The sequence below is a fragment of the Microchirus variegatus genome (genome assembly GCF_963457635.1).
Source record: "Microchirus variegatus genome assembly, chromosome: 9".
NCBI lineage: Eukaryota > Metazoa > Chordata > Actinopteri > Pleuronectiformes > Soleidae > Microchirus > Microchirus variegatus.
In genome coordinates this window covers 29104575-29122703 of record NC_139810.1, presented here as the reverse complement: position 1 = coordinate 29122703, position 18129 = coordinate 29104575, and the positions used below count along the sequence as shown (strand labels likewise).

Here is an 18129-nt window from a genome sequence, read left to right as displayed (position 1 = left end):
TCTCTGTTTATTATGTGCGTCTGACCGGACGACTGATTTACATCTGCCGTTTTCTGCAGAATCATTCTTAACATCTGAAGGTGAGGACGACTCCACTGTGCAGTGAGGAGTGAAGCAGCAGGAACGTGACTCATGCAGTAATGTGTTGGTCTTTGTGTGATGTTGTGAACATGACCTCACACCAGGACGGGGCTGCTGCAAAACTGTTGGCTGCTCCGGGTTTTCTCTTAGGACTGAAGATGATGATGATGATGATGATGATGATGATGATGATGATGATGATGATGATGATGATGATGATGCTGTAGCTTCAGGCCTGAAAAAGAAAAACAATAACAGGAACTGTGTATTAGTTAATGGTGAACATGTTTATGTTAGGTTAGACTAATGTGCTGCAAGGAGTTTTTCAGAGAAATATGAATTTTAATGTTCCAGGAGTCTATTATTATTAGAGTACACTTTGCACCTTCAAGGAACACTGACATTTTCTTCTTCTTCTTCCATCTATCTATCTATCTATCTATCTATCTATCTATCTATCTATCTATCTATCTATCTATCTATCTATCTATCTATCTATCTATCTATCTATCTATCTATCTATCTATCTGTCTGTCTGTCTGTCTGTCTGTCTGTCTGTCTGTCTGTCTGTCTGTCTGTCTGTCTGTCCGTCCGTCCGTCCAATCGTCCGTCCGTCCGTCCGTCCATCCATCCATCCATCCATCTATCTATCTATCTATCTATCTGTCCATCCATCCATCCATCTATCTATCTATCTATCTATCTATCTATCTATCTATCTATCTATCTATCTATCTGTCTGTCTGTCTGTCTGTCCGTCCGTCCGTCCGTCCGTCCGTCCGTCCGTCCGTCCGTCCGTGTTTCTGTCTGTCTGTCCGTCCGTCCGTCCATCCATCCATCCATCCATCCATCCATCCATCTATCTATCTATCTGTCCATCCATCCATCCAACTATCTATCTATCTATCTATCTATCTATCTATCTATCTATCTATCTATCTATCTATCTATCTATCTATCTATCTATCTATCTATCTATCTATCTATCTATCTATCTATCTATCTATCTATCTGTCCATCCGTCCATCCGTCCATCCAACTATCTATCTATCTATCTATCTATCTATCTATCTATCTATCTATCTATCTATCTATCTATCTATCTATCTATCTATCTATCTATCTATCTATCTATCTATCTGTCCATCCGTCCATCCGTCCATCCAACTATCTATCTATCTATCTATCTATCTATCTATCTATCTATCTATCTATCTATCTATCTATCTATCTATCTATCTATCTATCTATCTATCTATCTATCTATCTATCTATCTATCTATCTGTCCATCCGTCCATCCGTCCATCCAACTATCTATCTATCTATCTATCTATCTATCTATCTATCTATCTATCTATCTATCTATCTATCTATCTATCTATCTATCTATCTATCTATCTATCTATCTTTGATCCCTCTGCGCTGGAGTTTGAAAAGCCTCTTACAGGACAGTGGTCAGTTGTTGTTGTTGTTGTTGTTGTTGTTGTGTTGTGTGCCTCTCGTTGATCGGGTACGAGCAGAAAAAGACCATAGCTATCAGCAGAAGAGCGATGGGAACCGGTGAGAAGAGAACAACCAGAGCCGTCACCACTTCGTCGCCATGGTGACAAGCGCCGGCTCTGTAGCCCACAAACCTGGAGGAAGAGGAGAGAGAGGGAGGAAGAGGAGAGAGAGGAACACAACTCAAATGTGACAGATCAGCACACTCACCTACACCTACACCTACACACACACCTACAGACAGAGAGAAAATAACACATGAAGTGAGACGATGACTCACTGTAAAATCATGGTGGATATTCCAGCAGACAAACCTCCGGCCAGTTTGTTACAGAAGCCGTAGCAGGAGAAGAAAAGCGGCTCCAGGTCTCTGCACGACGGATGTTTCACAGCAAAGTCGTCCACCACGTCTGGGAGCATAGACCTGTGCACACGCACACTGTGTGTAACAACGGACACACACATTGTTCTCCGTCTAATTTTGCACTGTGTCAGTTTGACATTTTTCTGGTTTTAAATGATCTCTGTTGTTGCTTTGTTTTGTTTTTGTGCTCGTCTGACGTCTCTGACACTGTGTTCTACTGGAGAAGACCTGAGACTGTTGATGTTTACTAAATCAAGTGAGAGGTCGTCTCATTTAAAGGTGAAGTAAGTAGTTTATAGTGCCATCTAGAGGAGAGGCTGAAATTTACAACAAAGAACTGCTCCTCTGCTCACCCCCTCCCTTCCCTGAGCGCTACGGTATCCTCAGAGGGTCAAATGTCGTCCTCGTCGTCTTTCTCCGTGTCAGCAGATGAGGTTCGTGAGGCGAGGGAGAGGGCGGAGCTACCGCGGCCGTAGCAGACGAAGCGAGAGAGAGAGGAGGCGGGACTTCAGCTACAAGTAAAGAGACGCTTGATTTGTTCTCTCGCGTTTGTCCTTACAGGCTCCGGTAGAAACATAACAGCGTCTCGCTGCTAACAGTGGCTATGCAACCGCGGCCATGTTATTTTACATGACTTTTTGAAACACTACGAAAATGAAACAAAAACTATTATACAGCGACTAGACAATGCAGGAGCACATAATATGTATAAAAAAGTGGTCATATAAACCCATAAATACTACACAGTGTCCCTTTAAAGGTGAAGTAAGTAGTTTATAGTGCCATCTAGAGGAGAGGCTGACATTTACAACAAAGAACTGCTCCTCTGCTCACCCCCTCCCCTTCCCCGAGCGCTACGGTGTCCTCAGCCGGTCAAATGTCGTCCTCGTCGTCTTTCTCCGTGTCAGCAGATGAGGTTCGTGAGGCGAGGGAGAGGGCGGAGCTACCGCGGCCGTAGCAGACGAAGCGGAGAGAGAGGAGGCGGGACTTCAGCTACAAGTAAAGAGACGCTTGATTTGTTCTCTCGCGTTTGTCCTTACAGGCTCCGGTAGAAACATGGCGTCTCTCTGCTAACAGTGGCTATGCAACCGCGGCCATGTTATTTTACATGACTTTTTGAAACACTACGAAAATGAAACAAAAACTATTATACAGCGACTAGACAATGCAGGAGCACATAATATGTATAAAAAAGGGGATTTTGGGTTAAATAAACCAATAAATACTACACATTGTCCCTTTAAAGACTTTTTACCATTTAAAATGAGTAAATTCGGCAACCAGTGTCGGCCCCTGGAGGCCAACTGCTACATCTATGCTACTTTCTGGGGTCCAGATCCATTTTTATACACAGTCAATGTTCCTGACGCTTTGAGCACCTGAGTCTGTTCAATAATCCATTATCTCAGTGGTCCAAAAGTGGCCCGTGGTCTTAAAGGTGCCATATGTAAGAATGTGGCCAAGAACAGTTACTACGTTCAAATTCAAAATACCAAAGTCTTTTAGGTTTCGTTTTCTGACGTAACTGGCAACCCGTAGTCGCTCGGCAGCTGAGACTCTACTGACTGCAGTGATTGGTAGACGGCGGTAGGTGGCGCCACATGCCAAAACATGATTTCAAAACATAAACATGATTTACAGTCTGCAAAATATATTTTTTAATGCAAATATTTTGTCTGTGCTGTTGTTGTTGGTGAGTTCAGTTTGTTATATGAACATTATTCCTGAGTCTCTGTGACATATTAGGAGGATTTTATGATTTATTACATAATGCACCTTTAAATTATTTGCTTATCTTCACAAAAAAAATTAAAAATTGAGTTCAGAGCTTTTATTCTGAAAAAATATGAACTTACTAAAATAGATTCTGTTGCCTAAAATTGACAGTTATCCTAAACTAAATGTTTGGTTTGTAAAATAAAAACACTGCTGATGTCATGGAGACATTGGAGAGTAAATGTCCATTAAATAACTATTATCACATGTTCGGCTCAAAGAAGTTCACATTATTGTTAGTTTAAGGCCGAAAACGTGTTTTTTTGCGTCCGACTGAAGACGTTTTAAGACACTTTGCCTGATGAAGATACCGTGTTTCAGCCCAAATATTCAATTGCTTAAAAAAAATTACCTTACTGAAAATTACCCTGCATTATCACACAGTTAAACCACATGTAAACATCCATGAGGACCAGTCATCGACACTCACTGAAGCTGGAATATTCATCCGTGACCAGGTCAGGTGGAGGCAAAGATGCACATTCAGCTCTCATACTAACCAGATTAGACTGAGGCCTTGGAAACAACTGGTTTTTATTTTATTTTTATTATTTTGGGACTATTATTGCGGGGGGGAAGTGACTCACCATGGCAGCAGGAACACAGACGCCACACTGAATCCCATCACAACACACATGAGCACAGAGAGCGGCAGGTTAGTGGGAACACAGGCGATGATGAGCACAGCAGGGATGAAGAGCTGTGAGAGACATGAACAGAACTCACAGGTGACAGTACAACATTCATGTATCTGTAATTAGGTTACAGAACTTGAGTACATTTTATATTAGAAAACTACTTTTGATACTTAAGTACATTAAATGACATGTACTTTAAGACTCTTACTTTAGTAATATTATTCTTTTTAAAAGTGATTTCAACTTCTACCAAAGTCATTTTCTGGTAAGATACTTGTACTTTTACTCAAGTATTCCTTAAGGTACTTTATACAAGACTGCTTAAGTACAGTAAATGCCATATACTTTAAGAAGTAATGTTGTAAAAAAGTGACTTTTCTGGTAAGATACTTTAAGGTACTTTATATAAGACTGAACTCAGGTCACTGTGTGTGTGTGTGTGTGTGTGTGTGTGTGTGTGTGTGTGTGTGTGTGTGTGTGTGTGTGTGTGTGTGTGTGTGTGTGTGTGTGTGTGTGTGTGTGTGTGTGTGTGTGTGTGTGTGTGTGTGTGTTCTTGTGGCATACTGAGTTTTTGTCAAATGTTGGGTGAATTTTTTTTGTCAAATTTTGGACCAAAATTTTTTTTGTCAAATTTTGGACCAAATTTTTTTTTGTCAAATGTTGGACCAAACTTTTTTTTTGCAAATTTTGGACCAAATCTTTTTGGGCAAATTTTGGACCAAAAATGTTGTGTCAAAGATTTTTTCAAATTTTGGACAACATAGTTTAGTATGACGTTTTTGTCAAATTTTGAACCAAAAATTTTGGACCAAAAATTTTGGACCAGACATTTTGGACCAAAAATTTTGGACCAGACATTTTGGACCAGACATTTTGGACCAAAAATTTTGGGTCAAATGTTTTTAAAAATGTTGGTCGACATAGTATAGTATGACGTTTTTTTTAAATTTTGAACGACATAGTATAGTATGTTGTTTTTGTGTGTGTGTGTGCATGTGTGTTTTCTTACTGATAGTCCAATGAAAACGGTGGTCTTTTTTCCCACTCTCAGAAGAACTGCTTGCCACAGGGGAACCGCGACCGAGGCAGAACCCTGTGGAAATATTATTGTTATTGTGTTTTATCAGTAAATCCTCAGACGGCTACTAAAAACATCACATGTATAGGTGTGTGTGTGTGTGCGTGTGTGTGTGTTCTTGTACTTGTGGCATACCAAGGACCATACTGTTGGTTTTTAACCAACAAAGTGAGGTCATGTTTACGAAGTGAGGACATTTTGGCCGGTCCTCACTTTGTTTTCATTCAAATCACTTCCTTAGGTTGCTATAACATGCTATACTCAATTTGTCAAAAAAAAAAAATCTAATTTTGGACAACATAGTACATAGTTTGACGTTTTTGTCAAATTTTTTTTCAAATTTTGGTTAAATTTTTTTTTTCAAATTTTGGTTAAATTTTTTTTTCAAATTTTGTTTACATTTTTTTTTTCAAATTTTGTTTAAATTTTTTTTTTCAAATTTTGGTTACATTTTTTGTTTTCAAATTTTGGTTAAATTTTTTTTTTCAAATTTTGGTTAAATTTTTTTTTTTAAATTTTGGATGACATGGTATAGTATGACGTTTTTGTAAAATTTTGGACCAAACATTTTTGGTCAAATTTTTTTAAACATTTTGGACGACATAGTTTAAGTATGATGGTTTTGTAAAAATTTGGACCAAAAATGTAAAAAAATAAATCGAAAAAGTTTTCCAGCCCTTTTTTCTCTGGGGCTCCACCTGCAGACATTTTATGGTACTGCAACCAGTAGTTCTTTGTAGATGTCATTCATGATGTAGATATTTGTAATTATGTTGATTTATAAAGTGGAAATGCTGGTCCTCAGTATGCAGCAAGTACAAGAATGTGTGTGTGTGTGTGTGTGTGTGTGTAAGCGGCGTACCAACAGAGCCAGGAGGAGGTATTGGAAGTGGGCTCCCAGTCCGACTGCATGGCTACAGAAAAGTGCAAAATTACTCCAGGACATCTGAGGTTAAAGCAGATGGTAAAAAAATAAGAACAATAAAATATATCATATAAAAACAGAATAAAATAAAATACAGGACAAATAAGTCTATATATATACTGTATATAAGCTATACCTGAAATGCAAGAGTGCTGAAGACAAAGCCGAGCACCAGCCTCTGGTAAGGCACGTGACACATCAGCATCTTCAGCGAGGCCAAATAAGACGGTCGCACTTTGTCGTCGGGGCAGACGGGAGCTGAAAATAATGAGATCCTTGACTTAACTGGATATGTGAGGTTCCAGTGACCTCATCCTCTCTGTTCTCTGACTCACCCTGATGCTCCTTCACCCCGAAGAAGAGAACCAGGCTGCAGAGGAAGAACAGTGCACCCACGACCAGACCTGAGGTCAGGAAAGCCTTTTGCTGGAGGCCAAAAAAAGAGAAGACGACTCATTGTGACTCATTATGTGTGTATTTGTTATGTTTGGACCACGTCTCTGTGGAGTCACTGTGTTTCTTTGTGGTAGTTTAATGCATCATTTTGTGTGTCATTATAGTCGTGTCATGTGTCTCTGTAGACACTTTGAGTCACTCACAAGTCTCTTTGTCGTCGATTTTTCCGAAAAGAAAATGTTAGTGTTCATCAAACTGGTTCAAAGGGAGTGAAGAAAGTGAACATTTCCTCTTTGTCTGAAATAATCCTCCTTTGTTTCTTATCTTATTGAAATGAGCTGCAATTGCTTGTTTTATTGCAAACTCGCATCTATTTAAATTAAATTGAATCTGTAGAACAATGAACAGCACACACACAAACTGGTTTCTATGACTTCAGAGGACACCGCATTTGATGTACATTCATTTCCTGGATACTTACTCAAATCTTAACCATAATTACTACTGACTTAATCCAAATCCTGACACTAACCTTAACCTCAGCCTAACTATAAAACATGTCCTCACCCTGATTTTTATCCCCAAGCCCCATAATGTTACTGTGTAAAAAGGTCCCCACAACATTAGTAATACCTGGTGACACACACACACACACCTGACCCTAACTGTAACCTCAGCCTAACTTTAAAACATGTCTTCACCTTTAAATATAGTCATTTACGTTACAGGGACTTGATTTTTGGCCCCACAAGGAAGACAAGTCCCCATAAAGTGACTGTTTAAACTGGTTTAGGTCCTCACAACATTAGTAATACATGGACACACACACACACACACTGGTTTCTATGATTTAAGAGGACATTGCATTGATTTACGTTAATTTCCTGGACACTGACACAAATCTTAACCATAATTACCACCTGCTTAATCCTAATCCTAATCCTAATCCTAACTGTAACCTCAGCCTAACTTTAAAACATGTCTTCACGCTGATTTTGTCCATAAGGAAGACATGTCTCCATGTGGTTTCTATGACTTATGAGGACATTGCGTTGACTTAAATTCATTTCCTGGAGACTTACTCAAACCCTAACCATAATTACTACCGTCTTAATCCTAATCCTGACCCTAACCTTAACCTCAGTCTAACTCCTCCCCATAATGTGACAGTGTAAAGCAGATGTCGGTCCTCACAACATAAGGTAACATAGCAGGTACCAGGTGCCTCATGTCAGGCTAAGACGAGTAAATTCATGGCGTAACCAGATATTCCTGTGACCACGAGAGAACAATGCCAGAGCAAAGCTGCTCGACCGCCTCAGAAACACGAGCGTAATCTCGTCACGTGTGAGGTTTTCTACCGTTTCCCGGAGTGATGCGGCTTGCGGCGGCGCCGCCGCCGCCGTGCTTTGAGGCGCGTGGTGGTTCTGGTCCAGCTGCTCACAGGCCTCCTGCTTCTCTGCGTTGTACACGGCCACGACCTGACCCTGAATGATGGAGGCCAGCAGCATGGCCACCATCTCCACACTCATTCCTGCACAGAGAAGCAGAGGGAGGGCGAGGGCGAGGGGGGTGTGGGGGGGGGTTAGAGAGATCATGATCAGCGTTTGGCACGGCCCTGCTTTGGCACCGAGGATGTGCTGGATTAAAGCCTCTCACTGTAAGCTGTGGCAGAGTCTCTGTCTCTCTGGTCTCCGCCCAGGAACATGTTGAGGGACAGGTAAGGAACGTTGTAGCACTGTTCACGGAACCAAGAGGAGAGAGAACATGAAGCTGAGCGCCGTGAAACGCAGTAGCCATGGTGACGCAGCGCTGGAGCAAACGCTAACATGGTGTCACCATGGTGACATGAGAGGGATGAAGACAGAAGACTGTAGTGAGGGGGGGAGGAAGAGGGCGATGGGCTGAAGCTTCAGTACTAATACACTTGTGTAAAAATACTATCATAATACATTTCAAGTAGCAAAAGTAAAAGTATTGACCAGTGATTCATTATTACAGTGGAATATTTACAGAAATCTGAGTGAATGAGAGATAATTAACAGGAAAACCATATGAGTTTATCCTCTGTGTTTATTTTTTATTAATTAATTTGAAAAGGAGAATTACAACTATTAACTAAACGTGATGCAAAAGTGTGAGAATATCTGTCGTTACACCAACGACGACACAGATACTAATGTTCAAAACAACAGTTTGGCCGATACAGCTGATACTGATGCTTTATTTGTTTTATTTTTATTAATTCATATGTATTTTTTTTATTCCAAGGATAAAAAAGAACCCTATGAAAATGAACTTAGAGGTCCATTATGTCACATTTAACAGGGTTTAAAGACATTAGTGAACACAGCACTATCTTATTTGTTTCACTTTAAAATTAAAAAAACGATCTGGTTTACTTTAAGTACTTTTAGCATAAAGACCTCGTGGATTAAAGTAGATTATGAATCTTACGACAAAAACAAAGACGAACAACTCCGTCCACATGGAGAGAATAGAGAGAGTGTTTAGTGTTTGTTTCATGCTTTGGCATGTGGCGCCACCTACCGCCGTCTACCAATAATTGCAGTCAGTAGAGTCTCAGCTGCCGAGCGACCACGGGTTGCCAGTTGGGTCAGAAAACAAAACCTAAAAGACCTCTGTATTTTGAATTTAAATGTAGTAACTGTTTTTGGCCACATTCTTACATGTGGCAGCTTTAACTTCTTATTGAATTTAAAGGGGTTATTTTCAGCCTAAACAGATGAAATGATCAGTGTCTCTATCAGGAAATGCTCTCTCTGTTGCTCATGACAAAGACAAATATCCATCTTCTACTGCTTTAGATCTACAGGAGGTGAAGTAAAGCAGGGACAGGTCATCAGTCCATCACAGAGACACATGGAGACTGAATTACAATTCCTTCTTAATCCTCAATCTCAAAAATGTTCTCCCTCTAGTGCAAGTTCTGTCCTGATTCTCAGAAAAATTAAGTTGAGGGTCAAGTTTAAGGGCTGTATCGCCCTCAATATTGAGATTTTCCCGAGACCACCCTTGGGAGAAAGGGCTACCCAGAATGCATTGCATGTTTTGACATAACAAAGATGGCGTCAAAAGCAGCGGAACATGTGCGATACAAATGAAGTATTTTCTTTGTCAATAGAGATATAAAAATGATCTTAGTTTAGGCCCATATTATGGATTACTGACGTCATTGTTGCCTAACATTTATTTTTATTTTACCATCTTTTGTCAATAGTCGGCCGGTGTGGTTTACTTTTCAATAAGTCGTGGTGTGTGGTAACTGTCAGCTGAATATTTGTATGAGTATCATCTTATAACTAACTGACAACCTAATAACTTGACTGACAAACGGATCAGAATAAATAATCCTGACGTAAATGTCTTCTTCTTCTTCTTCTTTTTTGGAGTTGACGGACTGGACGCGGCTTTGGCGTTATTCTGCCCCCTACAGTCTGAAGACGTATCTGCATTTAAGGGGTGTCCCATTTCTAAGTGACAAAATAACCCTCAACACTTGGTTTTGAGGCCAGTTAAGATTAAGGTTTGAGCTTGAGGGTTAAGATAGATGGTTCTTACGGTCAATTTAAAGTGTCCAATTTGCCTTATCCCCAAATCTGCACGTGTGTGTGGACTGTGGCAGGAAACCAGAGAACATACAAACTTACAAACAAGACAAATATCATCTGATAGATCTTAGAGTCTTAACCTCCTTCTTCTCCAGATGGAGGAGACGAGTGTCTGTAACACTTACGCTGACTTACACTCATGAGGGTCTCAAAGAGACAGGTCACAGTGAAGAACCACAGGACACTGAGAGGCACAGACGTGGAGCCTCGTGGCTCCAGCCACAGCAGCAGATACGACATGACAGCAAACGGAGTGGAAAGAATCAGCCTGCGAGACAAACATGGTCGGTCTCTGTTGGACGCAGCAGCAGCAGCAGCAGCAGCAGCAGCAGCAGCAGCAGCAGCAGCAGCAGCAGCAGCAGCAGCACCCGAGGACCAATCATCATAGCTAAACTCAAGATGAAGTGCAAGTGGAACAAGGAAAAAACAAAACCAACCATGGGATGAGTTTGCCGACGGGCGTCTGCTTACTGCGGCTCACCAGATATCCAACCAGAGGGTCGCTCACAGCATCCCAGGCCCGGCTGGCAAATAAAATCATGGAAACGTAGGAGGCCTCCATCTGTGAACATTCATGCTGCAGCTTATCAACAAAGAAATCTGTTTACACTGAGGTTTGAAACTGTTTTCCCCAACAAACACACACAAACCCACAGATTAGTGAATGTGGACGTTCACCTGCACCACATCCAGGAGGAAAATCTGCATGGAGACTCCTATAGCGACTGCAGTAATCTGATACGGGACACCACCCACAGCGTAGCAGAGCTTCCTGGACAGAGGAATCTGTGGAGAGCAGGATTAAACACAGCGGATTAACGGATGGTAAAATGAAGGAAAATGAAGTTTAAATTGTTAGATGCAAGTATTTCATAAACTACACCTTTTGAACGAGTACAAACGCATGAAGAAAAAGTGCTGTATCTGCTCAGGTTACATAGAAAAACTGCAGATAAATAAACAAGTCAATCCAAATGTAAAATAAGAGTAAAAGAATATATACATTTATATACTATACATAGGTAAAATGAGGGATAGTGTACAAGATATTGCTTAAATTTTCTCCTCTAATCTGATTAACTCCAACTCAGTTTTCTCTTTTTTTAATCTTACACATGAGTCAAAAAGAAGTTGTAAAACCAAGATAAAAAGACTTAAAATAGTAAACATGGACTTACCGTAAATATGTGACTTGATGTGAATTACAGTGATTAGATTAAGATATAGAGGAGTTACCAGATTTTAATTCTTTATATTTAACCTTTATTTAAACAGGTTATCCCATTGAGACTCATTTTCAAGAGAGACCTGTCGAGATCATGGAATGTATGAGTTAAAGTTGCTCCATTTTCTCATTTTTATTTGTTAAACAGAAACTCAGTTCATGTAAAAATGACTTACATGACTCAATATTCCACAATTTAGACTGGAAATCTGAACGTTTTCCTCTTTGAATGTGGTTGAAAAGGAAACTGAACACTTACCCTCTGATGTCGATCCTCGCTGCATGAGTTTCTGTCCACGTTCCGTTTTAATACTCGATTCTTTAAAGTTTGGAGCTGATTTGAAAAAGTCGTCAAACAACTCATCGTTAGTGGTGAAGACAAACTCAGCAGCAGGTTCAGACTTCAACAATCACTCTCCTCTGTACAGTAAGTGTTAAATACTCTTTGTTTGACAATGGAATCTGGTTTGACAGCTCAGTGTGTGTGTGTGTGTGTGAGAGAGAGTGGGGTTCTTCACACATCAAGTCCAAATCCTGTACTGTACTCTGTCCTCACAGTCTCAATGATATAGTTCACTTCACAGGACAATGTCTATATATATATATATATATATATATATATATATATAAATAATCATTATTTATTTCTCTTAATTGTTTTCCTGAACTCTTAAAACTTCATCTGTGACATGAAGCACGTTGACTGTAAATTGTGACAAAGTGCAAGAATGAGAGCAAGTGTTTTTTTTAAGGAATAAACTTTTGGCTGAATGACAAAACATTAAAAAACTTCCTTTTGGACTTTAACAGACAACATATGGACTATTAAGGAGTGGACTATCTGCTTGTGTGTGTTCTCATTTTTATCTATATATGTATTTCATTTTTTCTTTTTTTTGTATGACTGCACCATAAAAGCATACTTTTTTTGTTTTAAATTGAACTTGTATGTCTTATTTTGTATTGTTGCATGTATTGTTCTTCTTTATTCATTTAAATACCGTTTATCTTTTGATATCCTGATGTCCATGTAAGGATTGTTATTACTCTAGTTCTCGTGACTGAAAATAAATGAAATAATAATAAAATGTTGTCAGTTTCTTAGTTACAGTCGATTTATGTGAAGCTTCGTTTGACTCTAAGAAGAGTGTGAACTGCTCTGCCCTCTTGTGGAAAAACGGTGAAACTTCTCTCTTTGATCCAATATCATGAAAACGTGATGCTTTCATCGTTCAAAAGTTTGGGGTCACTTAGAAATGTCCTTATTTTTCAAAGAATATAACATTAAATGAATCAGAAATACACTCTATACATTGTTAATGTGGTAAACGACTATTCTAGCTGCAAACGTCTGGTTTTTAATGGAATATGTACATAGGTGTATAGAGGCACATTTACAGTGTTCTAATGGTACATTGTGTTTACTAATCACATTAGAAGACTATTGATGATTAGAAAACCCTTGTGCAATGATGTTAGCACAGCTGAAAACAGTTTTGCTGGTTCTTTATTTTGAATAATACTCATTATTTCTGATCTTGTCAATGTCTTGACTATATATTCTACTCATTTTGCAACTCTTTTGATAAATGAAAGTAACTTTTAATGGAAAACATACAAAAATTGTAAAGGTGACCCCAAACTTTTGAACGAAGGTGAAGCTTCACTATAATTAACTCGCTTTTTTTTAAAACCAAACATCACACAGACGTCCATGACACCTGCTCTCACATTCTCTTTAATGAGGTCCATTTACAGCAGGATGTGATCTGTCACATTTCAACAGTAACAATAACAGCAACAAAAAATTCAAAATAATAATAATAATAATAATAAAAAAAGGACTTTCTCAGATATAAAGGACTGTCTTGGCCATCGTTATATCACCTCATAAGTGAACCACTAGTTCAAGCATGGAGGTTTTGAATTTCTTTTGGACATCATGCTATAAGTTGGTGCTTTTATTTGCCGTGTCCTTGCTCTGGCGGACTCCGTACAGCCATTTGATCACTCTTGCATTTCTCTCAATGACAGAAACACCGTAGGGAACACGCTCTGCAGCGTTAGCAGCAGCAGCAGCAGCCTCCTCCTCCTCCTCCTCTGCATCCTCGACCTCTCTGCCCGAGCCTGCACACTCAGACCCCGGAGCGCTCACGCTGCGAAAACGTGCGAGGGAAACAATGTCAGAACTGGATCCAGCCAACTCCCGCAGGTCTGCAGGGTCCAGACCGCACAGATTGAAAAAGCGCTCCATCTCCGTCCCGGCTCTGGAGAATCGATCGCTCATGTCTGATTTAGAGCGGGTCAGAGACGGGCGTTTCCTGGAGCTGGAGGACGACAAACGGGTGATGGCCGGGGAGGGAGGAAGGAACACGGGGATGCTGAGGTTGGGAGGAGCAGCTGGAGAGGAGGGAGGGTTTTCAGGCTTAGGTGGAGGAACAACAACAACAACAGGCTTTAGAGGCGAAGAGCCTGGTGTTGTTCTTGGGTGGAAGAGACGCAGGTGAGAAAGAGCCGGGCGGAGTGGAAACTGGGAATGTAAAGGTAAGGGGTGCAGCGGCTGCCGCATGAACAGAGCTGGTCCGCAGCCTGTCCTCACCGGTCTGGCCTGAGGCACCACGTCCACTCTACGCACCGTCCCCACAGCTGGAGCTCCTGGATTGTCCACTTTATCAGGCCCGGACGCCTTTAATCTCACTTTAGCTGGACTGGACCAATCGGGACGAGGAGGTGGACGTGGCCGCTCCTTTTTCTGCGGAGTCCCGACAGGCGTGGGACGAGGGGAGCTGTGGACTTTACGGTCCTCTGGGCTCGTGGTGGCCATCGGGGGTGCATCGTTCACATCGCTGATGAGGTTCGTCAGGTGCTCCAAATCCAGCTGGACGCCCTCTGGCCGGGTCTTGGTCTTGGTGGGGGTCTTCCTGGTGGGTCGCAGTGCAGTAGCGGGGCTCAGCAGAGGCCTCCTCGCCTCAGAAGGCCTCACCGGCTGCTGCTTGGTCAGAGCCACCTGACTCTTGACGTATTTAGGCTTGTCTGCTTCCAGACGCTCCACTGCACTCTGCTTTGGTCTGTCTGCAGCTGCCGGGCCCTGCCGATAGAAGTCTGGCCCCACTGGCCCTTTGGGCCGCAAGCGTGGGGGTGTAGCAGCCACAGGGGTCCTCGCCGTCTGCCTCACCGGGCGCTGGAGAGTCTCCAAAGGCATTTTGTAAAAAAAAAAAAAAAAAACTTGCACTCTTACCGCCTCCTTGTCTGTTTCTGTTTTACAGCCAAAGGCAGAAATCAGGACTTTATCCTTTCTTTGTGCGTCTGTAGAGCCGCCTCACGATCGACAAGATGTGGCTGCAGCATCTCAGCTGAACATCAGGACTTCCTGTGGAACAGAGACACTCGAGTCAGGAGGAGAAGCAGCTCAATAAAGAAGTCAAACAGTCACTTTTTTTCTACTACACGACTCTATCCGAGACTCGTGCAGCCCTGGAACACAGTGAGGCTTCAGGGTCCAAAGAGCCCTCACTCATATAAACCCGGCCTTTTCTTTCTTTACTTCAGACCGCCGCGGCCAATCACTCTCGTAAAAGCCGTCTTCATCCAACAAGGTCATTGGCTGCCGACACAAAGACTCCGAGTCATCCGTCTCAGCGCAGACAAACACACAATAAAAAGTGACACTTCAGTCTGAGTCAGTGGAAGGCCTGTGAAAAGAGTGGCACACAAGTGTGTGTGGGACGTGTGACGGGGAAGCTGTCCAGCTGTCAACGTACTATTGTCTGGAGGCAACACACACACACACACACACACACACACACACCCACCAACTGCTGCTGCTACAGGAACAATGACTCCTCATCTTTAAATAAAGCAGCCAGTTGCCAGGCTCTGCTGCAGACTTCCTTATGAACTACAAGTCAAAACAAGGAGGTTAAACTCAGTATCTGTGCACAGTTTGTGTTGGAACCACCCGTTTAATCTGGGGTAAAGGTCACAAGACCCGACCTTTGTAAACATAGGCAGCTTAACCGCTGTGCACACTGTGTTTTTAAGATACGCCGCTTTGAATTTGCCATTCACATTCTCCACATTTTTACCATTCCAGTCTTGAGTCTGGCCCAAACTCCTGCTGATAGAAGGAGTCGTGTAGAACTCTCCCGTATCTTTACCTGCCTTCAGGTCCTCTCTAATTCACACAAACAAAGCGAGCTGCCTTCACTTGACTCCAGAAAAAGACACAGCACTGATATATGATTAAGATAAGTGGCTGGGGTATTACAAAACCAAAAGGAATGTCAAGAGGTGGGTCTGACAACACGAAAACAGAGCCGTCTCTAAAAGTCAAGAGGAGACAGCTCATTGAGCTCATGAGTAAATGAAACTAAGCACAAAAAGGCAGAGGCAAATCACACAAAAGGAAGGTAAACAACAGAAACATGTCCCTAGTGTAGGCCTGTAGAGTCAAGGCCTACACACTGATCATGCCCTGACAGGCTTCAGTCTGTAGGTGTAAGTTCACGCTCAGGCATCGTTACATTTGTGTTTTCTTCTTAAAAGTCATTTGTACAGAAAAACAGAAACACTCACCTGCTGCCGAGCTCTCGTCCTCAGTCACTGGTGAAGTCCTCACGTCAGAGAAGAGCAGACGCTCACACTCACACTCCTGTTTCTGCACTGAGACAAAAGTGTGAGTGTGAATGTGTTTGAAACCACCGAGCAGCACAAGACAAACCTGTTTGACAACTGGTGTGTGCCGCTCCTGAACCCGCCTCCTCACACCCATTGGTCCGCTCACTCTCTCCTGCAAGGAAGCACAGTGAGCTGCTGTGAGCACATGACTTCACAGAAACTCATTATCTATCATCAGGTATTCACATAGATTTAGATCCTCTGCTTTAGAACTATATTATATAAGGTAACACATAATATACCATGTGTAATGGTTATTCTCCCAGAGAAAATAGATTAAATTGCAAGAGGAAGATTCAACTTCATTTGCATTCACCCTAACTACTGAAGAGAAGATAAAAAGGGACAATAAACGCTTAAAAAATAACACAAAAAAACCCCTGTAACTTGCAATACGCAGCTGAATAATGTAACACGTGGATATACGACTGTACACAATGTTGCATAAGAATTCAAACTTGCCTGATAAAACAAGAAGATAAAGTTAAGAGAAGCATTGGTTCAAAGTATCAGTGTTGATCATTCAAGAGTGAAACTTCACGCTACATTTAGTCAACGCCCCAAAAGTGCGAGTTTTGTCCAAACACCATTCCAAAATGAAAATAAATGAATTAAAACTATTTAGAGAAAAACAGAAAATTGGCACCTTTGATGATCAACATTTGCCAAATAACAAATAAATAATAAGTTAATATTTTCTTCTGTTCAGGAGACAGAAAAACCAAACACACATTTAGACCAACAACAGAGATACATTTAATGTTACCATTAAAAGTCTCACAATCACACAATGATCTCCTCGGTCTTCACCCAAAATAAAACGAGGACCTACACCCAGCACTGTATATAAAAATAAATGACCTTCAAGCCATTATGTGATTACAGACTTGAAAAATTGTGTACAGATTTTTTCACATTCAACACACACACATACACACACACATACACACACACACACACAGCAAGCTTACTTTAAATCATAAAAAACTACTATAGTTGTGCTGAAGTAATCATACTCCATCACATACAAATAGCTTTTTAATGTAATATATTACAACCATATAAAATTGCACATACGAGCACAGACAAAGGTTACAGAGTTAAAATAAGATCCATTTAATACATACTTTTACAAACAGTAATGGAGGAGTGAGTCGTCAGCTGCTGATGCTGCTTGAGGTTTTGTAAAAACGATGATAAAGAGAAGGGAAAACAACTCTTTTTCGTTAAATTCCAAACAGAAATCACAACCTGATAATCACTCGACATCCAACAATACACGCACGATTCACTCATTCGTTCATTCGTCATTTTATACGTCGTCACATCTTAAAAATCTGCTTTCAAACGTCTGTAAGAAAAGGCAGATGTTTGCAGAAGTCGCTCCTGCTTAGTGTTCTGGTCAAATCTGCTGGTAATGTTTTGTGTGAGTTCCAGGATGTTCTGGAGTTTCTCCTGCTGCTGTGAACGCGTCTCATCGTATGTATACTCAACAGAAATATAAACGCACAAAATGGTGAGCAAAAATAGAATGTTATGACATTTGCTCAAATTCTTGATGCATTCGTTTATGGAATGATTCATTTTGCTCAAACCCAGTAGTCCAGTGTCACTCGGCCACTTCTATTGACTACAATCTCAGATTGAGTATTTCAACTCACGAGAGTCATGGAGCATGGCAGAGTGGTGGTCAATATGTGTGACCAGTACACAGACACTCCTTATGGTCTGCTCAATAAAAGTGGACTTTTGTCACTTGTTAATATGCCACAGATGTCACAAATCATGCTGAGTGCTGGGTTGAGCGTTTACAGCTGTGGCAACAACTGAACGTGC

At 41.2% G+C, this 18129-nt stretch overlaps 2 protein-coding genes across 2 annotated transcripts; both read right to left on the bottom strand.

Moving 5' to 3' along the window:
- Nucleotides 1-1523: 1523 nt before the first annotated feature.
- Nucleotides 1524-11186, bottom strand: mfsd2al2 (major facilitator superfamily domain containing 2a-like 2; the record flags this gene model as incomplete). Its single annotated transcript, XM_083895557.1, has 12 exons — nucleotides 1524-1716; nucleotides 1863-2006; nucleotides 4310-4422; nucleotides 5370-5453; nucleotides 6301-6384; nucleotides 6500-6621; nucleotides 6699-6789; nucleotides 8121-8293; nucleotides 8419-8497; nucleotides 10527-10659; nucleotides 10829-10953; nucleotides 11070-11186. Coding segments are annotated over 12 exons (1458 nt in total), but the record flags the coding sequence as incomplete, so codon positions are not given.
- A 2371-nt stretch (nucleotides 11187-13557) lies between these two features.
- On the bottom strand, nucleotides 13558-14818 carry fam110a (family with sequence similarity 110 member A; the record flags this gene model as incomplete). The annotated part of the gene is made up of 1 exon (XM_083894577.1): nucleotides 13558-14818. One exon carries the CDS (start codon nucleotides 14816-14818, stop codon nucleotides 13562-13564), a length of 1257 nt encoding a protein of 418 aa, XP_083750703.1. The 3' UTR covers nucleotides 13558-13561.
- Nucleotides 14819-18129: the final 3311 nt, after the last annotated feature.